Genomic DNA, 25,747 nt, shown 5'->3' on the forward strand with positions numbered 1-25,747 from the left:
AGAAACATTCTAACCCTACATGACACTTATGACTTCTTTCCTGGCACAGGAGTTGCAGCAGGGATGTTAGAGGCAAACTGAAAACTTCCTTATAGTCAGATGGAATGACCCAGGCTAGTGGTTCCCATGGAACACTGGAATGAAATTCAACTAACATTGAACAGTGGTGATCTTTTCCCAATTCACATACACAAAGTGTTAGAGGGCATTTTCTCAGCCGAGACTTCCTGAGATGCATTCTTGTTTCACATGGTGACTTGAGACCAAGTGTTCGCTTTTCTCTCTCCCAAATTCCCACTGAAATAACCCAATAAATATAAAAATAAGGAAAACCTATAAGAGCACAGAAAATGGGAGTGATGTTGTCAATAAACTCAAAGGTGTGGAGACTTTCTGGAAGACATGACACTGATGCAACTGGACTGATGAAGCAGCTTCACTGCCATTGAGTCAATTCCGACTCAGAGTGACCTTACAGGACAAAGTAGAACTGCCCCATAGGGTTTCCAAGGAGTGCCTGGTGGATTCGAACTGTCGACCTTTTGGTTAGCAATCGTAGCTCTTAACCACTATGCCACCAACGTTTCCATGAAGCACCTCAGTGTTGAGCAATTCACTTGGGTGAAGGAGAGGAACCCCTGAGGCACACACAGGTTTCTTAATAATGCCCAGGAGGATCATTAAGCCTGAAGCAGCAGGGGTTGGCAGCAAGGGCAGGATGTGAAGGATTTCAGTGTGGGAGCTGTGCCAGTTCCCTGAATGTGGAAAGCTGGCAGTGGTCTGCTCCATTAAGTGAGATGGAAACATTTACTACAGCAGGTAAGGTCAGAGATAGTGGATTACCAAAAGATCAAGCGTGGAAAAATAAAGGCTCAGCGTAACAGTGAAATCCTCTCCTACTTCCTATGGGCAACCAAGACCCAATAGGACAGACTGCCCTAAGATTATCCCAGAAGATGCTGGAAGAGTGAGAGGTTGGGAGCAGTTGGTAATCAAAGTCAAGGATACTGGGGATAGGCAGGACTTGTAATACTGTACCAATGAACTCTTCAGCCTCAAAATTCATTCTTGGGTGGGGGGTTCTTGCTCTGCCTGCTGGTCAGTTCCTGGTCTGTATGCCTGGTCATCTCATCACTGCCTTCAGTGGGCCAGGGCAAGGTCCACATATGATTGGTTCCAGAGGTCCACAGCACAGAGGTGTGCCACGGAATCTGGACCTGACCTACACAGGAGAGAGCCAGACAGGCTTCTCATACTAATTAAGCAAACTGCCATCTATAAATATGTACAGCAGACAACAATAGCTGCAGCCATAAAAATCACCAGCCCCCACCAACCTGAAAAGGGGGACAAAGCTGAGTGTGAAGAAGGCTCCCAGAGAAAAGAATTACTGTGTGAATAGGAGCAAGCTTAAACATGATTAGACACATAGCTATTTTAGAAAAACAAAAGCAAAAAACCCACAATCACAGTGGAACGCTTTAACACGCCTCTCTCAGTGTTTCACAGATCAAAAAAAAAAAAAGGCAAGAATAAATTAAATAGGATACAGCGACTAGATCGGGGTTGATAACTACAGCCTGAGCCAAATCGGGCCCGTGGCCTGTTTTTGTACTGCCTGTGAGCTAAGAATGGTTTTTACATTTTTAAAGGGTTGCAAAAAACCAAATCAAAACAAGAAGAATATGCAACAGAGACCATATGTAGCCCACAAAACCTGAAGTATTTACTATCTGGTCCTTTACAGTAAAGTTTGCCAGCCCTGGGACTAGATTATCACCACTGGCAAGATTCATTAAAAGTGTGTGTGTGTGTCTGTGTGTGTGTTCAATCAACAAGCAGAGCAGATGTGTTATTTTCAAATGCTCAGTGACCATAAGCCCTGGGAAGGCTGGGGCTGTCTTCTCCATGTGTATTTGCCACTGTATCCCTGGAACCCACCTCAGTGCCTGTGACATAGCAGGTGTTAAGTAAACGCTTGCTGAATGAGTAAACTGAATTTCACAAAAGTTAATCAATTTGGAGCCCTGGTGGTGTAGTGGTTAAGAGTTCAGTTGCTAACCAAAAGGTTCGCAGTTCAAATCCACCAACCACTCCTTGGAAACCCTATGTGGCAGTTCTACTCTGTCCTTTAGGGTTGCTATGAGTCGGAAGCCACTCAACGGCACCTAACAACAAACAACAACAAGGCCACAAATAAAACCTCAAAATCTAAAAGGAAGACTATGTAGGTCATAGTACAATAAAACTGACATTAATAATAATCCTTTGCAGTCATTAAAAATATTAGGTAGATCTTTTATTTGTTGTCATGGACAAGCCTTCAAGACATATATTTAAGTTATATAACTACACATACAGTATAATTCTGCCTGTGTAAAATCAGGGAAGGAAGAAAAACCCAAATGATATGTGTGTATGCATACAACTCCTAATTATGAACAAACACCTCCATAGTGCTTGCTATGTGTCAAGCACTATATGAGAGGCTTTATATATACTCACTCATAATCTTTTCAACAACCCTATGAGGCAGATACTATTGTTATGGCCCTTCTGCAGATAAAGAAACTGAGGCACAGAGAGACTAATTTGCTCAAGGTTACATGGGTACCAGTGGCAGAGCTGGGGTATGAAGCCATGTTGTCTCTTAGATGTGTGTGTGTGTTCGTAAATGCACAGAAAAAATGTTTAGAAGGATACCTACTAATTGTTTATGAGTAGTTATCTCAAGAGGAAAAAAAAAATGGAGGAGAACCAAGGGGAAGTATGGAAGATTTCAACTTTATATCCTACATATTTTCATATTATTTTAGTTTTTAAAAAACAATGAGAATATATTCATGTATAGCATAATTACTTTTAAATTATGTCAAAAAATGCAAGTAAAGTTGATACCATTTATGAAAAAAATTTACAGGTGCATTAAAAAGCCTGCCAAGATTCACAACTAACATATAGAGTATTATGTCTGAGAATTGAGGTACTTTTGCTTTCAACAATTCTGTATTGTTTGATTTTCTCTTTTTTATGAGCAATCATTTTTTTAAAGCAAATGAGATACATATTTAAAGAGTTTTCCTCTCATGTATTTTCTTAATCCTTTGGTATCTATCACCAATTATAAAAAGCAAAATCAAATGGAAGATAAAATCTGATTTAACAGAATTATAAATCAATTATTTTGTATTTAATATATCAACTATTTCATGGTGTTTACTGTGGAATACCATGATACTAAATGGTCACACTTGAAAGCCACTAGCTTAGTTTATGTGACTAGGTAGATGGCTATATCCAAGACAGAACTAAATATATCTGGTGCACAAAAAACCAAAAACCAAACCCACTGCCATTGAGTCAATTTCAACTCATAGTGACCCTACAGGACAGAGTAGAACTGCCCCACCAAGGAGCAGCTGGTGGATTCAAACTGCTGACCTTTTGGTTAGCAGTCAAACTCTTAATCATTGTGCCACCAGGGCTCTGATGCATAAAAATAAGCTAAAAAAAATGAGGAGATAGGACCTGAGAGCAACTATAAACTCAGATTCAGGGTAGGTCATAAAAAAATGAAGATCAGTTGGCAAGGTACCAAATTTTACACTGGTATTTATTTATTTTTCAAATAGCTTATTTTTTTTTCAAATAGCTTGCTCATAAAATGTAAACAAACAAACAAAACACTTGCTTTAAAACATTTGTTTTCCCCCTAGGTTGCAATTTACAATCACTTAGGGAACTAAAAAAAAAACCTCTGACTGGGCCTAACCCCAGCTCAATTAAACAGGGATCTCTGAGAGGTAGGAGCTGGGTAGAGGTATGTTTTACACATGCCCCCTGAGCGTAAGGTATAGCCAGGGTTGAGAACCACTGTTCTAGACGCATTAACTGATTTTCTAGTTTGAGTGTGGCAATTTTAATAAATAATTATTTTTTGCTAATACAAGAAAGCAGAGATAGCATGCTAGCAGCTTGTCTTAAATATGGCTTAGATTCAGGGGTTGTGATATATTGGTGTCAACTGCTACAGGAAAAACAAATTGACAGTTCCATTATTTAGGGAGGCAGACAGATGTCCTTTGAAAGTGACATCTACGAAACTGGCGACATTAAGGTGGAAGTAAATGTCATTAAGAGCAAAGTGCTGAGCCAACATCATGGTTTCAGATTTGTGACTTTATATATTAAGCGTGCTGCCATAAATGGCTGTGGCACATACCAACAAGTTCTTACCTATTAAAAATCGCCTGTAGGGCCTCCTCAAAACGGTGAAGAACTTTGGGAGGGGTCGGCCACTTCACATGCTTCCCGTAGTCTCTCATGGTCTTGACGCCGTGGAAGCGCCTGGCCACCTCACAGAGGTACGACTTCACTTTGTAGAGGCGGTAGTACCTGATTATTGTCAGAGCTGCCTTGGTCCTCTTGTACCGCATGCGAGCCAGGGTGCCCCGCCACACCTTCACAATTGAGAAAGAAAAAGAAAAACGTTGCTGGCTGATCGACTAAGTGGTAGATGACTTTGAAATTATAGAGGCTCCTCTACTGACAAGCTCAACTGGGAACTTATCCTGTGTAAAGGGAATCAGCCAGAGCCAAAGCATATTAATTCTGCGTGCCACCAACAGATGGCGCTAAGAGTCATGTCGGTCATTTTTGTTTCAGCTGTCTGGCTGCTCCATTATTCTACCCTGGAGTGTGTGCTGAGTTTGAAGCAGAGTCCTGTTTTAACTTTACTGTGATGAAAAAAAGAAAGTCAAGATGCAAATATCTTTGAATAAATATTTTAAGAGAGTTGAAAACGAGCAAGATGAGTTAGAGCCATCAACATCTGTAGCTCTCTTGGGAAACCCAATGTTACACAGAGCATACACACTGGCCACTCCTGTAATATCACTTTGGACTTATAAACTGATTTGTACACAGCCTGTGCACCCCTATCTCCTCACTCCAAGCACTGTGTAAGCTTCTAAGGATGCAGACGTACTCCTGGTGAAAGGGCACAACGGATTCCTCATATAGGCATCTTGGTTCACATTTCTTTTTTCACTTCAGTGCTCAGAAATCAACCAGACAATATTGAAATGTCTCAAAGCTAGCTTCATCCAAGCATGGTGACGTCCAAGGTATTTACATATCTGTCAGGTATGTCTCAATCTTTCAAGCAAAAACAAATCTGGGGTAGTTTTCAGTTCCTCACTGGCTCTTTCCCTATGTATCTTTTCTACCACCAAATTTACTCATTCTTTCACAATATTTCCAGTATAAACCTCTTCCTTTCTGCTAGCACAGTCTCCAAGACCCCAAACTATTCCAATTGTCTTCTTGGGTGCACTCCAGGTACACCTCACCATGTTCCAGGTGATATTTAATGCTGCTACTTAAATAACCTTTCCACCTCTGAGGCAGATCATATTACTTTCCACCCTCGGCCCTGGCCTTTCAGGACCAGGATTTTCAACCTGTAGTTCAAAGCACAGTATGTAGTCTCCAGGCTCCCTCAGATTTCTTTCATTTCTTCTGAAATCCCTGACTGTGCCCACCAATCTCCCTCAGAAGAACTTGCACTATGCCTCTTGTATTCATTTTAGGTCCTTCTGCGTGCAGACTTTTAAACTTGCGTCGTGTGCTGGCACTGCTCTGCTTTTTCAGCCTCCTATTATACAACAAAGATAGATTCGTTTGTATACTACATGTCAGGAGCCCATCAAAGGATTCCAAAAGGAAAAAAAACCCACAATATAAAAGGCGAATGTGACGTCCGAGAAATTTGTGATAGAAATCTGGAGTCTGTATGTGAACAAAATACAGAAAGACAACAAGGCAATGAAAACTAACTCATTATTTCAGGTGGCATCAGTATAGCAACCATTTTTAGTCAAAATAGCTTTCTTCCTTATAGGCTAATCCGTTGTACAGATGGCTTTGTTACGCCTCCACCCAAATGCTAAAATAAAGGCCTCTCCTTTCGTGTCTCGGAAAACCAAAAGAATACAATTATAGGGTGGAAGTATGTGATTCAATTTCTTCAACAAAATGCATTTTTTAAGTTTCATAGTGTTTGCTGCCCTGTTTTTTTTTTTTTTAAAGAGGAAGGAAACCAAGACTCCTTGCAGCCACATTTATATAGGAAATCAGTCTTTAATTTTCAAAAAGGGTTTTATAAAGCATTTTATTAAAATGTTTTTAGTTAGATCTTTTAGTAATTTGAAATTTTTTTTTTTTTATGTTTTGTAAGTGCTTTCTGAGGGGTATTTCTTTGACAATCTTCAAAATTTCATCTGTGTTGTTGGCTTATTTAAGTTTTGTATAGTTGGAAAAACAAGTAGGACCAAAAGACAATAAAAAGCAGCAGCCCTTCCTCGGCCCACCGTAACCCACCTCCCCACCTCTCAGCCTCACTCCACAAAGGCAAACAATTCCAGCGGCTTCTTCTGGTGTCCTGTTTATAAGTAACATACAACACCGCTATTTCTTTTTTTGGTAATTTTATTTTGTTGTCGTGATTGAGGATATACGCAGCAGAACATACATGAATTCAGCAACGTCTACATGTACAATGCAGCGACACTAATGACATTCTTCGAGTCGTGCAACCATTCTCACCCTCCCTTTCTGAGTTGTTCCTCCCCCATTAACCTACAATACTATTTCTAGAGTTGCCCTTTTAGACATTATCCAATTATAGAAGTTGAAGATTTAGCATTCTCACTATCACTCCTATTTCTCTATCATCCCAATAATAGTTACATAAAAAAATTTTCAGGCAATAGTGTTGTTATTATAATTAGGACCACGCACATACGGTCCTTGGAGCAGTGTTAGTTCAGTGGTAGAATTCTCTCCTTCCATTCCGGAGACCTGGGTTCAATTCCCCGAAAAATATCCTGTCAATGGAGGCTTATATGTTGCTATGATGCTGAAGAGGTTGCAGCTAAGCTTCCAGACTAAGGTGCTGGACTAGGACGAAAGGTCAGGTGATCTATTTCCAAAAAGCAGCCTATATGGATCACAACAGCCTGATTCACAGCCGTTTGCTCTGTTGCGTATGGGATCGCCACAAGTCGGGGACTGACTACCTACGGCAGCTGACAAGGCAACAAATATGGTTCGCTGCTGTGCTAAGGAGTGTAACATACTACCCTCCCTTTACTTTGTCATGTAAATTTTGCTTTTACCTGTAGTTAATAACTGTCTCATTTTTTTTTATTTGCTTTGTTTTCTATATGCGAACCACTAATTTTTGCTAAATGCTCTAACAGACCAATCAAATAATAAGCAATAATTTCCAACTGTTAAGCAGAGAAATTGACCCTTTTTCTTTGATACTTCCTATATACTCATATGCCAACCTGGACTGGTTGCTCTTCAGGCCCACTGAACAGTTCCTATCTGGGGCTTTTTTCACCACTCTTTTTTGTTGGAGGCTTTATTCTTTTTTTTTTTTAATTTTATTGTGCTTTAGGGGAACGTTTACAGTGCAAATTAGTTTTTCATTCAAAAATTTATACAAAAATTGTTTTGTGCCATTGGCTGCAATCCCTGCAATGTGTCAGCACTCTCCCCCTTTCCACCCTGGTGCCCCACGTCCATTCATTCTGTTTTCCTGTCCTTTCCTGGCTTCTTGTCTTTGCTTTTGGGCAGGTATTGCCCATTTGATCTTGTATACCCGGTTGAACTAAGAAGCACATTCCTCATGTGTGTTATTGTTCTACAGGCCTTCTAATCTTTTTGCCTGAAAGGTGGATTTCAGGAGCGGCTTCAGTTCTAAGTTAGCAAATTATTCAGGGGCCATAGTCTTGGGGTGGGGGCAGATCTTTGATTCTGGAGCTTATGACTTTTTTTCCTTGGTTTTCCTCCCTCTGGTGCTTTCAAGAATGGTGCATGGCTAGTAAATTTCTATTCTCTTTAATTTCCTTAAGAGTGCAAAGCAGTTGCCTAAAATGTCTCTTTCTTGGGGTTACAAAAACAGAGAGGTTGAGAGCAGGCTTTGGAATCAGGCTATACCAAAAACCAAACATCCGAGCAATTTGTGGTAGAAATCTGCAGTCTGTATGTGAACAAAATATAGAAAGACAACAAGGCAATGAAAACTAACTCGTTATTTCAGGTGGCATCAGTATAGCAACCATTTTTAGTCGAGTCGATTCCAGTTGCCTGTGTTCAAATCCTGGCCCCACTCCTAGGAGCTGTGTTAACTTGGGCAAGCTTCTTTACCTCTCTGTGTCTTATTTTTCTACTCTGTAAAATGGCGATGATAATTGAGCTTATCTTGTAAGGTGGTTGTGAGGATTAAAGGAGTTAACACACACAAAACACTTAAAACAGTGCCTGGACGTGGTCACTGCTCAATAGGCATTAGTTGCTAGGATTATTTGAAAGTTTCTGTTTATCTGGTGATGCAGTGGTTAAGTGCTAGGCTGCTAATTGGAAGGTTGGCGGTCAAACCCACCCAGAAGTGCCTCAGAAGACAGGCCTAGCAGTCTGCTTCTGAAAGGCCACAATCTTGAAAATCCTATGGAGTAATTCTACTCTGCATACATGGTGTCACCGTCGGAATCCACCCACCACCAACTAACAACAACAGGCCTGGGATATCTCTTTTGCTCACTGATACATCTCCACTACCTAGAACAATGCCAAGGGCACAGTAGCCACTCAGTAATATTTCTTGAATGAATGAATGTTCTAAACACCATCTTCCAGGCCTGATACAGAATCTTTCATTTCGGCTATCATGTTTTCAGTTTCCAAGAGCTTGTCCTTGTTCTCTGGCTAGTCCTTTTTAAAGCATGTTGCTCTTGTTTTACAAACGCAACATCTCGTTCTTTCTCTCTGAGGACGGGAATTGTGGTTTTATTTTTTAAACCGCTCTCTGCACGGTACCTGTTACCTCTAATTTTCCCTCTTCCCCCATTTGTTTTGGCCTTGGCCTTTTGTGCTAGATGCCTTCCTTAAACGTCTGGGGGCCAATGGCTACACAGTCACATTTAAGAGTGGAAAGCCAACGGAAACTCTGTGCGTGTGCTTTATGGCAGATTTCACTGCAGGATGATCAGGTATCAGCCATCTGAGGGGATCTTGGATGTCAGCATGTTAAAATGTTTTCTCTTTGCTGCCAGAATTCCCAGAGTGAAGGGAAATGGGGAGAGGATCTCACTCTTAAGTATCCAGACTTCCACTTAGTTTCCTCCTTGGTTTCAGTATGGTGTGTGGCCCCTGCCCTCCACTGTGCCTGGTATCACCAAGCCCAGGGCTTCTCTGGTTCGATTTCTTCAGAGAGTAAACTTCTTGTTTGAATCCATCAACTGCTCCATGGGAGAAAGATGTGGCAGTCTGCTTCCGTAAAGATAACAGCCTTGGAAACCCTATGGGGCAGTTCTATTCTGTCACATAGGGTCGGGATAAGTCGAAATTGATTCGATGGAAATGGGTTCGGTTACCTTCAGAGGTACTTGTCCCTTCCAGCGTCTGGATTTTTCTACAGCCCTATACTGGTAACCAGCTTGTTTGCTTTCTTCTTTGCAGGCACTTAGATTTCAGCTTTCTCCATTTGCTTAAGGGAGTAACCACTTATTCATTTACGTCTAAAATTGTTGATACCTCTTGTCTGTGTTTGTTTCTACTATGGCTTTATTGTCCTTGTGGGTTTATCCAATTTTTATTCCTTGACTATTTGTTTAGGAATTTTAAGAGGGAACAGAGATAAACACAATCTGTCATGTTTAACCAGATGCGGGATAATGCCATTTTAATTTTACCATTTTTTCCTCTGTGCACACATCCTCAGCGGTCAGGCTTCTCAAAAGCAGCACCTGGCAGTCATTAAAGTACAAAATACACTTCGCAAAAGATGTAGGACTCCAGGCTACACTCTATTAGGTAGGTCAATGACATAGCCTCGGTTTAGTCTCAGAATCAAGCACAGATTGGCTTTCCTTTTTCGGTTTTTGTTTTTATTCTTTTTTCCTATTCATCATGGGTGTTGGACCCTTCTGTCCTGTTTTAATACATCCAGTTCTCAATACAAATCACTGTTTCATTCACAGCTCCTGGTGCTCTGAACTGGGTGCTCTCTTGGTTTCCACAACCAGAATCTTTCAAAATAGCAGCTTCCCAGGGCCTCCATCTCGACTGGAGAGAAAATTTTAGAGGTGTCTTTTGTCCATTTCTACCTCTAAGTTCCCTATATAGTTGTTCTTGTAGAGTTCTGACAATTGATGGTTGTTAAAGAGCTCTAGTAGAGGAGAGTTTATGAAGGTAGCAGGTTGATCTCTGAGCAAATCATAAAATACATAAAATTAATCTTTGGTCTAGGTAGGTCAAATTTAGAATATGATAGTTATATCCTCTTTGGGATATTTCATGATTGATTAATGAAGGATCAACCCCTTCTAGAAGTAATTTTAATTTCAAATTCCAGTTCTTTGCTGGTATATAGGAAAACACTTGATTTTTATATGTTAATTTGCATTTTGCAACCTTGCTATAATTTCATATTAGTTCCAGGAATTTTTGGTAGATTCTTTTGGATTTTGTATATCGATAATCATATCGCCTGTGAACAAAGACAGTTTTATTTCTTTCTTCCCAATCTGTGTATCTTTCATTTCCTTTTCTTGTCTAATTGCATTAGCTAGGACTTCCAGTTACAGTGTTGAATAGGTGTGGTGAGAGGGGACATTCTTGTCTTTCAACCTTTGGGGAAAAGCATCTAAGTTTCTCACCATCAAGTATGATGTTAGCTATAGGTTTGTTTTTTTTTTTGGTAGATGTTCTTTACAAAATTGTGAAAGTTTCCCTCTATTTCTACCTTGATGAGAGTTTTTATCATGAATAGGCATCAAAGAGTAATTTTTAAAGAGATATTCCTCTTCCTCCCAAATGTCTCTATGAGGGATAAAAATGAATAAATGCCTGATTTTAAAATGCTGGTGTCCATGTTGTTTGTTTTTGTTTTCAACCAGAATAGCAGGTTAATATGCACTGAGAAGAAAAGGACAAGGATAAGGTGTAATTTGTAGGTGTCCAGCACAATGTCTACACAACGTTCCTTAGTTTTAAAGGTCAATTGACAGCATCTTGACATGACCTAAAGGTACAGTTAAGAAGTAGTAAAACAACAAAATCTTCAGTCAATAAACCAATGTAAAATCTTTAAAATAAAAAGACAAAGTACCTCTGAGTATAAGCCTTATACTGTCCTGATGAACCTGAGTATTGGGAGTTGGAGGTGGTTGCTGGTTGAGTATATTTTGTTGGAAATGACCAGCCCCAAGATGTCTAGAGGGTCAGCGAAAAAGAGGAAGACCCTCAACGAGATGGACTGACACGATGACTGCAACAATGGGCTCAAGCATAGCAACATTTGTGAGGATGGCGCAGGACTGGGCAGTGTTTCATTCTGTTGTGCGTAGGATCACTACGAGTCGGAACTGACTCGACGGCACCTAACAACAACAAGATGCCTTACCTAGGTCTGGTAGACTAACCTGCTGAGTAAGTTAGTTGACTTGTGAACTTTAATTAAGGACTTGTCCATTTTATACATGGCCTTGTCTAGATTCATTAGCCGAGCAATTCTTCAGTGCATACATACAATTACTGCCTATTTAATGATTTTTTAAATATGATGATGACATGTTCTGACAACTTCCTTGTAACTGTAACTTCAAGAAACTGAAACTTTTGATCAATTGCTGTTGAAAGAATATTTTAACATTAACTCCATCAAAGCCAAACTGGAATTATTTTGCAGACATTCTTTAAAAATACAGGTAAATGAAAATAAAATTATTCTAGTTAACAGGTTAAGTCATTCTAACTGGCCCTTCAGGATGTAATTTTCTTCAAAATTAAACACTCCATGGTGGCTGTATTGAAGTGATTGCTTTCCTTGGTTCTATTTTTTTTAAAAGATGAAGTGCAAGCTTAATTAACATTGTCAAAATCTCTCAGGTCAAGGCTATCTCGACACTGCTTTTTGATATAGAATGAGAGGGTTTCGGTCAAGTGTTTGAACATCTGAGCAGATCTAAGGAGAGTCTGGGAATGTTCTGGCTTTGTCTGAAGTCTCCTACAGCTTCTCTGGCCCCCAAATTGCCTCCATCTAATACTGAGATGGGTCACTGCCTGGTCAAAGTATAAGCAAGACTTTTACCTTGTATAACAAGTACACTGGCTTTTCTTCCTTTACGCCTAACATGGAAAATATGTAAAGCTACTTAAAGAAAAACACAGTACACCTTTGTTTCAGATACTTGCAAATGATCCCAATTTTGAATGGTTCCCTAGATCATTCCAAAACTTAGATGATACATGATATTTCTGGAAGGGCCCACCAAAGGTGCATCCTAAGATTCATTCCTACAGAATTTCAAAAGTGAATTCTGGAACATAGGGCCTTTGGAATGCTTCCTATAAAAAAAGAGTTCCATTTTAAACAAGCTTGGGAACATAGTGGTTAAGTGCTACGGCTGCTAACCAAAGGGCCGGCAGTTCGAATCCACCAGGCGCTCCTTGGAAACTCTATGGGGCAGTTCTACTCTGTCCTGTAGGGTCGCTATGAGTCGGAATCGACTCGATGGCACTGGGTTTGGGTTTTTGGTTTGGGAAAAGTGTATACTGTGATTCCTTGCTGGAGATTCATGATGAACATTAGCATATTAAATGTTCTGAGACATTCTGAATAAACCTATCTTAACTTCAATACAGAATTTTAAAATCATATTTGACTATAGAGTCTTTTGTACACTGATCACTCATTAATTTCCAAAGAACTGGGGTCTATAGAATATCCTTTAGGGAAACAACAAATTAAAACAAAATGAAAGAATGAGTCAAATAATGAAATAAAGAGTACTTATACCAGAAAATACAGACTACGGGAAGCTATTATAATTGTGTACAAAACCCACTCTGACCTTACTAGAAATCAAAGCAGAAAAGAAAATGAGGTGGCTTCCATAACTCTCTGTAGCTAATAAAAAAGGCATACGCATTTGTCAGGAAAGACACACTTTCTCACGCTGAGAGAACTCTTAGGAAATAGTATTGTATCAATGTTAATTTCTTGATTTTCATAATTATATGTAGTTATAGAAGAGAATGTCCTTGTGTTTAGGAAATACACATTTAAGTATTTAGGAGTAAAGGGGTATTATGCCTGCAACTTACTCTTAAAGAGTCCAGAAAACAATTATACACACACATACAAATGTATCTCTGCGTTTGTATACACAAATGCATACATACACACACAGACTGAGAAGAGAGTGAGAGAGAAAGTGAGACAGAGAACAAGAATGATAAAGCAAATACAGTAAAATGTTAGCATTTGGGGCACCTGGGTGAAGGATGTATATATGGGAATTATTTACACTATTCTTGCAATTTTTCTGTAAGTCTAAAATTATTTCAATATAAAAAACTTTAAAAGTCATCTTTAAGGGATAGAGGAGAGCAGCTGCAGAATTTTTTTTTTTTAAAGCAATTTTACAGAAGTTAGAGAGATCATTATATTTTTTTAAAAAACTGAAACACTGTTCAAATGCCATATTGTACCTGTGTTTTCTGAATATCAGTGGGGTATGTAAAATAAACTGAAAATGAGTAGGTTCATTAGTCTATGTTAATTAAAAAAAAAAAACTGAGAATATGTGTTTAAAGGATGCTACATTAATTCGTAAGTTAACCTATTCTGGAAGCATACATAAAGACAGTGCTGTTTTGAGCCACATTGAAGCCTTAAGCAAAAAGAAACATCAGTAATACTGATCCTGTCTTTATTTAAAATTTTGTCCATCATGAATTTTTTTACTAATTTTTATTTTTTAAAATATTACACTTAGAAGAAGTTAAACTGCCCCTATTTGCGGGTGACATGATACTACACATAGAAAACCCAAAAGACTCCACAAGAAAACTACTGGAACTAAGAGAAAAATTCAGCAGAGTAGCAAGATAAAAGATAAATACACAAAAATCAGTTGGATTCCTATACACCAATAAACAGAACGATGAAAAGGAAATCATGAAAACAATACCATTTATAACAGCCCCTAAAAAAAAAAAATACTTAGGAATAAATCTAACCAGGGATGTAATGGACTTATTCAAAGAAAACTACAAAACACTACTGCAAGAAACCAAAAGAGATCTACATAAATGGAAAAACATACCATGCCCATGGATAGGTAGACTCAACACTGTGAAAATGACAATTCTATCCAAAGCAATTTAAAAATACAATGCATTCTGATCCAAATACCAACAACATTCTTTAAAGAGATGGAAAAACTTATCATTAACTTTATATGGAAAGGGAAGAAGCCCTGGATAAGTAAAGCACTACTGAAGAAGAAGAATAAAGTAGGAGGACTTGCACTACCTGATCTCAGAACCTACTATACAGCTATAGTAGTCAAAACAGCCTGGTACTGGTACAAGGACAGATACACTGATCAATAGAACAGAATTGAGAACCCAGATGTAAATCCATCCACCTATGGTCACCTGATCTTCAACAAGAGCCCAAAGCCCATCAAGTGGGGGAAAAGACAGACTTTTTAAGAAATGGTGCTGGCAAAACTGGATGTCCATCTGCAAAAAAATGAAACAGGACCCATACCTCACACCATATACAAAAACTAACTCAAAATGAATCAAAGACCTAAATATAATAAAGCCCAAAACCATGAAGTTCATAGAAGAAGAAATAGGATCAACACTAGACGCCCTAATACACAGCATTAGCAGGATACAAACCACAACCCACAACCAACAACACACAAACTCCAGAAGATAAGCTAGTTAACTGTGATCTTCTAAAAATTAAACACTTATGCTCCCAAAAGACTTCACCAAAAGAGTAAAAAGAGAACCTATAAATTGGGAAAAAATCTTTGGCTATCACAAATCAGATGAAGGTCTAATCTCTAAAATCTACAAGAAAATCCAACACTTCTACAACAAAAAGACAAATAATCCAGTTAAGAAATAGGCAAAGGAAATGAACAGATACTTCACCAAAGAAGACATTCAAGTGTCCAAAAGACACATGAAGAAATGCTTGCGATCACTAGCCACCAGAGAAACGCAAATCAAAACCACAACAAGACACAATCTCACTCAGCATTACTGGCAGAAATTAATAAAACAGGAAATAACAAATTTTGGGGAGGCTGTGGGGAGATCAGAACTCTTATGCACTGCTGGTGGGAATGCAAAACGATACAACCATTTTGGAAAATGATACGGTGCTTCCTTGGAAAGCTAGAAATAGAAATACCATATGATCCAGCAATCCTACTCCTAGGACTATATCCTAAAGAAATTAAGAGTCGTCACATGAATAGACATATACACACCCATGTTCACTGCAGCACTGCATGTTCACAATAGCAAAAAGATGGACACAACCTAGATGCCCATCAACAGATGAATGGATAAACAAATTGTGGTATATACACACAATGGAGTATTACACAACGATGAAGAACAACGATGAATCTGTAAAGCATCTCATAACATGGATGAATCTGGAGGGCATTATGCTGAGTGAAGTAAGTCAATCACAAAAGGACAAATATTGTATGAGACCACTACCGTAAAAGCTCATGAAAAGGTTTGCATACAAAAAGAAACAATCTTTGATGGTTATGAGGGAGGGCGGGGGTAAGGATAGAAAAACACTAAATAGACAATAGATAAGTGCTAACTTTGGTGTAGGGTAAGACAGTACACAACACTGGGGAAGCCAGCACAACTTGTACAAGGCAAGGTCATGGAAGCTCCATAGACACATCCAAACTCCCTGAGGGACGGAATTGCTGGGCTGAGGGCTGTGGGTACCATGGTCTCAGGGAACATCTAGCTCAACTTGCATAACATACTTTATGAAGAAAATGTTCTACATTTTACTTTCGTGAGTAGAGTCTGGGGTCTTAAAAGCCTGTGGCTTAGCCATCTAGTACTGCCATAACAGAAATACCACAACTGGATGGCTTTAACAAAGGGAAATCTATTTTCTCACAGTCTAGTAGGTTACAAGCCCAAATTCAGGGCACTGGCTCCAGGGGAAGGCTTTCTCTCACTGTCAGCTCTGGAGGAAGGTCCTTGTCTTCAGTCTTCCCCGGTCAAGGAGCTTCTCAAGTACAGGGACCCTGTGTCCAAAGGATGCGCTCTGCTCCTGGTGCTGTTTTCTTGGTGGTATGAGGTCCCCAACTCTCTGCTTGCTTCCCTTTCCTTTTACATTGGATCAAGAATGTGGCCTGAACAAGGGTGTTACATCCCACCCTAATTCTCTTTAACCACAGGCAGAGATTATGATTATGGGAAAATCACAAAATGGAGGATAACCACACATGGTCTAACCAAGTTGACACATATTTTTTGGGAGACACAATTCAATCCATGACAGCCTGTGACCAGCCATCTAGGGTACTCCACTGGTCTCACCCCTTCAAGAGAAAGGAATAATGAAGAAAACTAAAGATGTAAGGGAAAGATTAGTCCAAAGGACTAATGGACCACATCTACCATGGCCTCCACCAGACTGAGTCCAGCACAACTAGATGGTGTTCGGCTACCATCACTCACTGCTCTGACAGGGAGTAAAATAGAGGGTCCTGGACAGAGCTCGAGAAAAATATAGAACAAAACTCTAACTCAAAAAGAAAGACCAGACTTGCTGGCCTGACAGAGACTGGAGAAACCCTGGGAGTATGGCCCCTGGACACCCTTTCAACTCAGTAATGAAGTCACTCTTGAGGTTCACCCTTCAGCCAAAGATTAAGCAGGCCCATAAGACAAAACAAGACTGAAGGGACACACCAGTCCAGGGGCAAGGATGAGAAGGCAGGAGGGGACAGAAAAGCTGGTCATAGGGAACCCAAGGTCGAGAAGGGGAGAATGTTGACATGTCGTGGGGTTGTTAACCAATGTCATAAAACAATATGTGTTCTAATTGTTTAATGAGAAACTAGTTCTGTAAACCTTCATCTAAAGTACAATTAAAAAAATACATTAATAAAAATCTATTAAGAAAACATTCGGCATCCCACTTTGAAGAGTGGCATCTGGGGTCTTAAATGCTAGCAAGCAGCCATCTAAGATGCATCAATTGGTCTCAACCCACCTGGATCAAAGGAGAATGAAGAACACCAAGGACACAAGGTGATTATAAGCCCAAGAGACAGAAAGGGCCACATGAACCAGAGACTACATCATCCTGAGACCAGAAGAACTAGATGGTGCCCGGCTACAACCGATGACTACCCTGACAGGAACACAACAGAGATCCCCTGAGGGAGCAGGAGAGCAGTGGGATGCAGACCCCAAATTCTCATAAGACCAGACTTAATGGTCTGACTGAGACTAGAAGGACCCCGGTGGTCATGGCCCCCAGGCCTTCTGTTGGCCCAGGACAGGAACCCTTCCCGAAGCCAACTCTTCAGACATGGATTAGACTGGACAATGGGTTGGAGAGGGATGCTGGTGAGGAGTGAGCTTCTTGGATCAGGTGGACACTTGAGACTATGTTGGCATCTCCTGCCAGGAGGGGAGATGGGAGGGTGGAGGCGACTAGAAGCTGGCGAAATGGACACGAAAAGAGAGAGTGGAGGGAGAGAGCGTGCTGTCTCATTAGGGGGAGAGTAACTGGTAGTGTGTAGCAAGGTGTATATGGGTTTTTGTGTGAGAGACTGACTTGATTTATAAACTTTCACTTAAAGCACAATAAAAATTATAAAAAAAAGGTAAAAAAAATACATTAATATATTATCTATCTTGGTTACATTTTTTGCACTCCCTTAAATTTTATGCCCAAGTGGAGTGCCTCACTTGTCTCATCCTATTCCTGGCCCTGCATTAAGAAAGAAACAAAAATTAAAGAGCAGACCTAGTGTAGCATTTGGCAGACTAGGGGAAGAGACAGAGCATGCCAGCCACATGGTGGGCTCTGTACTGGGGAGTTTGCACATGCTATCTCATTTACTTCTCCCTACAGTCCAGACAGGCAGATATTTTGACCATTTTGCACAAGAGGAAACTGAGGTTCAAAGCAAGTGACATATCCCAGATAATACAATAAATAAGAAACCTGTATCTCAACTTGGTCTGACTCTAAAACCTGATCACGCTATCTCCTAAAGGTACCGCTCTTAAAGCAGCCTAATGGTATATAAAGCTATAATGCTTACTACGCAGTTGCCTCTCTGAATAAGAGCCTTGGACTTGCCATAATAATTGCCAGAGGGTTTGGTTTTAAACATAACCTATACATCCTTCACATAAAGTTATACAATTTCCAATTGTAAAATTTTGAATTGAGTATGGTCTCTCTCTAATGGCATTAACATAGTTTTAGCTGTGTTGATCCTTAATAGGAATGACTTACAGTATTCTGATGACAGTAAGGAGCAGAGACGTGGCTACTGAGATGAAACAAGTTCTGCGCACTGCAGCGGTTGCACGCACCAAAAGGCACAACAAACAAGAGGACAGAGAGCTAGGGCAGAGCCAGGCAAATACACAGCCTTCATTTAAAGGCATATATGGAACAAACTTGTTGCCAAACCATACACTGCAGAAATTGTGGCTTAACTCCTAGCTACAAAGGAAAACAAGGAAATCTCTTTAGTGCTTAGTTAAGGTTTCTATGACTCTCTTCATTAACATTTGGTTGACCATTGTGAGAAATCATATAAACATGTTAGAGTCATACTTTTAATAAAAGAGTAAAACTATGGTTTGGGGAGATAGTTTTGATGAAAGGGAACACATGATTTAATACTTTTGCAACACAATAAAATCAGAATTGATGATGGGTGGTCTAAATTTATTTAGTACTCATAAAAAAATTTAACTAAAAAAAATCAATAATGAACAACACATTAAATGCTCATCAAGAATAAATCTTAATTCCTTTTTGAGCAACTGGATTTCCATCTAATTATCAGTTATGTTTGTGCTAATGTATTCGTTTGAAAATATTTCTGTATCTAAAAATATTGGCATTTGGATTAATCTCCCTTGCTTTGTGAGTTACTTCTGCAGTGATTAGGGATGTACCTAGAACTCAGTGTGCATTCCTTCTATAAACATTTGTTGAATGCCTACTGTATATGTGGTTTCTGTAGGCATTACAAAGGAAAGGAGTGGACACTATAGCAACCCTGTAGGACAGAGCAAAACTGCCCCATAGGGTTTCCAAGGAGCAGCTGGTGGATTCGAACCGTCAACCTTCTGGTTAGCAGCAGAGCTCTTAACCACTGGGCCACCAGGGCTCCGGTGATATCCTAGGAAGAAACAAATATGCCTGTAACTGGGAAACAACTACAACTAACCCCTTAAAACGTAAGATCTGGTCAAATGCCATAATATTGCAAACCTCCATGTAATGAAGCTTGAATTCCTCGGCTACAAACAGTGGGGCTGTTTCAAGGAAGTCCAGCTCTGCTCAGACGGACAGCTTCCTGACTGCGCTTTGTGGGGGTAGAGTGGAAAGGACCCTGCTCTGGAGTGGCAGGCCTGTACTTCCTCTACTGAGCTCTAAGGGAATTGAGCAAATTAAACTTTTGAGGCTTCAGGTTCTTTGCCTATAAGAGGAGAGAGTTAGATTAGATGATTTATGAGAGCGTATGCTAGCATTTTATCATAGCGACTGCTGATAACACATAGAAATTTAAAATGTTATTTCCCGTCCAAAGTGGACATGGAACTGACGACTACTATCTTTGGTTTTCGTCTACTTACTGCTGTTAATCTCTAAGGGAAGAGAAAGAAAACAGCAATTCACTCTTTTGTGCCGGGTTCTGTGCTAACACTTAACATATCAAAAATAGGTATTTAAAAAGCACCTGTTCTGGGCATATATTTGTACTGTGTTATTATGTTCTTCTTACCAATAATTCACCATAAAACATCAAGTAGGAAATACACTTGACATAAGTTCTCTAAGTCATACATTAATGGACTTTTGCTGACAAATGCTTGACTTTGGGAAACATTTTTCAGGCTCGTGATGCCTGTTTCTACAGCGAGATGCAGTTAATGTTCACAGCTCTTGCTGGTGTCATGGCTCTGGCTGTAGGCAATGGAAGACTGTACCAACAAGTTTTTGTTTAGCTCAGTGTTCCTCAACGTATCCCTGACAGTGATACTAGGTGAAGATGCTTCCTGGCAGGGGGTATAGAAGGGGTGGGGAAAGAAGCTGGACAAGGTCCCCTGGAGTACCTGGGGGGAGGAGCATCAAAATGTTTCTCTTTTAACTTCCCTTAAAAAAAAAAAAAAACTTCCCTTAGGTTGTACTTAATGATAGGAGGAATAGCAGAATAAGAAAAAGTATACGTATTAAGGTACTTTTACAATAGGGCAAGTTTACATTAATATGACTTGAATACAACATGATTAAGTAACTGAGGGTCACTACTGGTTATAGCTCAGTTGTAAAAGGAAAAAAAAAAGACATTGTTCAGGGAACACAGCTGTGTTGTTTGGGTGCCTGTTTTATCTTTAGAGTAGGTAATACGATACATGTAATCAGAGTAATAAATAACCCCTGGGAGAATCAGTGTTTTGGTGATATGGAAAAAATGCCACTTCTCTAGTGAACAACCTAGATAAAGTCAAACGCTGGATTTGCTCAGTGACATTGACGTTTTAGAGTTGCACACATAGCTATACGTATCTTTATTATCGAAAGTACTACCAGAAAAATAACTTTGTACTTGTAAACCTGAGAATTTCTATACCTTAAATCTATTCTAAAGAAATGTTTTATAACAAAATATTAAAGAATTGAGGTCTATTAGTTATGTACCAATCAAGATAGGGCAGATTTTAAGTGGATGGCAACAAGAATATGGTGAGTTTCTCAATCAACTTCTCTGGAATCTATTAATATAAATTTATATTTTTATTGCCATTTATAATCTTTTTATAAGCTGTTTATTCTTAAATTTTACCCATTTTCTATGGGTTATCTTTTTTATTGATTTGTATGAGCCCTTTATAAACAAAGAAAATTAGGTCTTTGTTGGTGCTACAAATATTTTTCCAGTACATCAATGATTTTTTCTATTGTCTGTAATATACTCCCAAATATAAGTTAAAAAAATTTTTTTTGAATGTAGTCAAACCTACTCATTTTTCTTTTTTGGCACTTATGCTTTTATGCAAAACTGAGATCATATAATAACTATAAAATGCTCTGCAATGCTTTTCATTTGATATATCAGGAGTATCTTCTTATGTGATCAAATATCTTCCTATAATGTGATTTTGAATGGTTTCACATTATTCAATCATACAGACAAACCATAATTTAGTTAACGAATCCCCTATTGTGAGAATTTTTTGATGTTCTCTTTTTTTTTGTAATGATAAATAAGATTTTGGTAGTATCCTTGTACACAAATTCAAGCATACAAATGACTTATGGTAAAGTTCTAGAAATAAAATTGCTGTTGTGACCAATTTATATTTTCAGGTACCAAATATTTAAGTACCCATTTCCAAAATCCACTGTGTTATTAGTTAAAAAATAATTAGCTAAACTGGTAGAAAAAAGTGGTATGCTGTTGCTACAATTAAATTGCTTTATTACTGCTATTCAACTTTTTGAATATTCACCAGCTATCTGAATTTTTTCTTTTGGAAATTGCCTCTTTTTTCGTTTTTGTCCATCTGATGAACATCTTTCATACAATGATTTTTAAGAGCTTTTTGTATATTAAATAAGCTAAGCTTTTATTATATTTACAAAGATTTCTTAGCATTTTGCCTTTTACTGTTCCTGAAGAATGGGAATTTCAGAACACTTAATTGGCGCATGAGGAACCTGTACTTAGACCAAGAGGTAGTTGTTTGAACAGAACAAGGAAATACTGCGTGGTTTAAAGTCAAGAAAGGCGTATGTCAGGGTTGTATCCTTTCACCATACTTATTCAATCTGTATGCTGAGCAACTAATCCGAGAAGCTAGGCTACGTGAAGAACATAGCATCAGGACTGGAGCAAGACTAACAATCTGCAATATGCAGATGACACAACCCTGCTTGCTGAAAGTGAGGAGGACTTGAAGCACTTATTGAAGAAGATCAAAGACTACAGCTTTCCGTATGGATTACACCTCAACATAAAGAAAAACAAAAAACCCTCACAACTGGACTAAAAGGTGACATCAGGATAAATGAAGAAAAGATTGAAGTTGTCAAGGATTTCATTTTGCTTGGCTCCACAATCAATGTCCATGGAAGCAGCAGTCAAGAAATCAGATGATGCATTCCACTGGGCAAATCTGCTGCAAGAGACCTCTTTAAAGTGTTAGAAAGCAAAGATGTCACTTTAAGGACTAAAGTGTGCCTGACCCAAGCCATTGTGTTTTCAATCGCCTCATATGCATGTGAAAGCTGGACAATAAGAAGACAGAAGAAGAATCAATGCCTTTGAATTATGGTGTGGGTGAAGAATAGTGAATATACCACTGACTGTCAGAAGAACAAACAAATCTGTCTTGGAAAAAGTACAGCCAGAATGCTCCTTAAAAGTGAGGGTGGCGAGGCTTCATCTCACATAATTCGGACATGTTACCAGGAAGGACCAGTCCCTGGAGGACACCATGCTTGGTAAAAGAGACGGTCAGCAAAAAAGAGGAAGACCCTCAACGAGATAGACTGACACAGTGGCTGCAACAAAAGGCTCAAACACAGCAACAGTTGTGAGGATGGCACAGGACTGGATGGTTGTTCATAGGGTCACTATGAGTTGGAATCGACTCGATGGCACCTAACAACAACAACATCTTTTGGCCATGGTTATTAGCTCAGGACAATAAATCATGAGAAGAATTTTGCCAGGTGCTTCTGAGAAAGATTTCTCACTTATCAGATAAATGTCCAGGACTTCTAGAAGAGATTCTCTCCTTGAACATGGAGGAAACAAACACACACAGCGAAACTGTTAGCAGCCATCTTGCAACCACAAGGGGGAGCCAGACTTAGAATGGAGATGAGAGAGAAGACGGAATAGAGAGGCTTCCTGTCACATGAAATAAATCCCCTTTACTCTCTATGCCAGTTTGAATTGCGTTTTCTGGTTTTGCAATGAAACACATTATAAAACAGTATTTTATTTTCTTTGTTTTTTGAGAAACAAGTTTGAAATGTTTATGGAGGGATATCTATTAACCTGTTTATGAATTCTTCCTTTGCTGCTGCTATACTTAGAAAGGTCTTACCTACTTTAAAATCAAGTATGTACCCATAAAGTGAATTTATTTTGTTAAAATGTAAGCTCAATGGTGGGGGGAGGGAGGCTCCAGGACAAGTAGGAGAGTGCCTTATTTTATAATCAGTCCATGAATGGCAGCAGACGGTGCCAATTCCAGCAGATCATTCATCATTCAAGACGTGTGAAAGGTTCATTAAAGCTCTGGATTCTTTGAAATATAAATGAATTATCAGCTACATGTGATGAAAATGGTGGGATAAACATTCTATTAGACTCAAACATATGTGAGGGGATGGAATCTAAGTTAACTTCTACCTGGTCAGGCATTAAGAAGGGTTAATCTTGAAAATCTTTATAAAGATATCTCCTCTGAAGTAGTGGCATAAAAAGTCACTGGGGTAATCACGGAAGATAGCTAGATAGATTAGGTTGCTAGATTATAGTATAGCTATTTTTATACATACATACATAACTTGTTGCCATTGAGTCGATTCTGACTCATGTTGTTGTTGTTGTTAGGTGCTGTCAAGTCGGTTCTGACTCATAGCGACCTTATGCACAACAGAACGGAACACTGCCCGGTCCTGCGCCATCCTTACAATCGTTGTTATGCTTGAGCTCATTGTTGCAGCCACTGTGTCAATCCACCTCGTTGAGGCTCTTCCTCTTTTCTGCTGACCCTGTACTCTGCCAAGCATGATGTCCATCTCCAGGGACTGATCCCTCCTGACAATGTGTCTAAAGTATGTAAGACGCGGTCTCACCATCCTTGCCTCTAAGGAGCATTCTGGCTGCACTTCTTCCAAGACAGATTTGTTCGTTCTTTTGGCAGTCCATGGTGTATTCGATATTCTTCAGAACACCACAATTCAAAGGTGTCAACTCTTCTTCGGTCTTCCTTATTTATTGTCCAGCTTTCACATGCATATGATGTGATTGAAAATACCATGGCTTGCGTCAGGTGCACCTTAGTCTTCAGGGTGACATCTTTGCTCTTCAACACTTTGAAGAGGTCCTTTGCAGCAGATTTACCCAATGCAGCGCGTCTTTTGATTTCTTGGCTGCTGCTTCCATGGCTGTTGAATGTGGATCCAGGTAAAATGAAATCCTTGACAACTTTGATCTTTTCTCCGTTTATCATGACGTTGCTCATCGGTCCAGTTGTGAGGATTTTTGTTTTCTTTATGTTGAGGTGTAATCCATACTGAAGGCTGTGGTCTTTGATCTTCATTAGTAAGTGTTTCAAGTCCTCTTCAATTTCAGCAAGCAAGGTTGTGTCATCTGCATAACGCAGGCTGTTAATGAGTCTTCCTCCTATCCTGATGCCCGTTCCTCTTCATATAGTCCAGCTTCTCATATTATTTGTTCAGCATACAGATTAAATAGGTATGGTGAAAGAATACAAAAGTATTCTCTTTCTGACTCATAGCAGCCCTATAGATACATAGACACACTATATATATCAAATATTACTTGAGGCTATAAGGAAACAGGTATATACCATGATTTTAATATCCCGTAATAATAAATCAGCACTTTCATGCTAAGTCAGAACAAGCATATCTTGAATTCAAAAAACAAATCTTTTTTAAATGAACACCAACATTAGACTGCCTGAAGAGCTCTTTCCATATGTGAACCTTGGAAATATTTAGAATCATCGAAATCTACCCTTCCCTTTAGTCTTTGTTCATTCATCTCAACCGGCTTGTGATCAATATTTCATGCATCTCTTGTATAGCTGCCCTCCAGGTGTCCTTCCACAAAACCAAGCCCCAAAGTCTAAGTGAAAATTTGAGCAGATACAAACTCTGCTGCACTGAGCCTTGAGGAAATGGATGTGCAATGGTGTCAAAAAGGGGCATCACTTAAAATGCCTCCCAAATGCTCAAGCTCTTCCTTGCCACGGCATCTTTGCTTACGTGTTTCCCTCTGCTTCAACGCTCCCTCTCTGAACTTTTTCTAGGGTCAGAGCCTTCATATTCTTTACCTCTCAGTTTAAAGTCACCTGCTCAGAAAGGGGCCTTCCTTGACCACTCTATCTAAAATATATTTCCCTTGTCCTCTAAATGATTCCCTCAACTCAGCCCTTCGTTTCCTTCATAGCTGTTACACGATCTTAAAATATTTTATTTGTTGACTTGTTTCTTGTTTCACTCTTCAGCTAGGATGCTCCATGAGGACAAGGGCTATTTCTATTTTGTTAAACACCGTGTTTCCAACGAGTGCCTAGTGATAAACATATGTTGAATAAATTAATAATTATTGGATTGACTAAGTATCCTTATGACTAGTTTAAAAGACCTTCTTATCTGTAAAAAGGCACTGTGGAGGGTTTTTACACTCACGAACGGGTCCGTAACTGTGCAGGAGAAGTGCTCACTCAAAAGAAAATAAACAGTTCATCCTGCTGCACAATTGGGAAGATGAGTCAAGCAAATTATTAAATTTCAAGGAAAAATAAATATGCTCTCAAATCCTGATGGAATTTCAAAATCACTGTGAATGGTTCTAGA

The 25,747-nt window shown here is 39.2% G+C and overlaps 1 protein-coding gene across 2 annotated transcripts in view; it reads right to left on the reverse strand.

The window, feature by feature from the left end:
* The window catches only part of MYO1D (myosin ID), a 348,885-nt gene that overhangs the window by 144,060 nt on the left and 179,078 nt on the right, over positions 1-25,747 (reverse strand). For both annotated transcript variants that reach the window (XM_049861252.1, XM_049861251.1), the window contains exon 17: positions 4,237-4,460. In XM_049861252.1, the coding sequence (XP_049717209.1) occupies positions 4,237-4,460 (224 nt within the window). The remainder of the gene's footprint in view (positions 1-4,236; positions 4,461-25,747) is intronic.

Source organism: Elephas maximus, chromosome 19 (genome assembly GCF_024166365.1).
Source record: "Elephas maximus indicus isolate mEleMax1 chromosome 19, mEleMax1 primary haplotype, whole genome shotgun sequence".
Classification (NCBI taxonomy): domain Eukaryota; kingdom Metazoa; phylum Chordata; class Mammalia; order Proboscidea; family Elephantidae; genus Elephas; species Elephas maximus.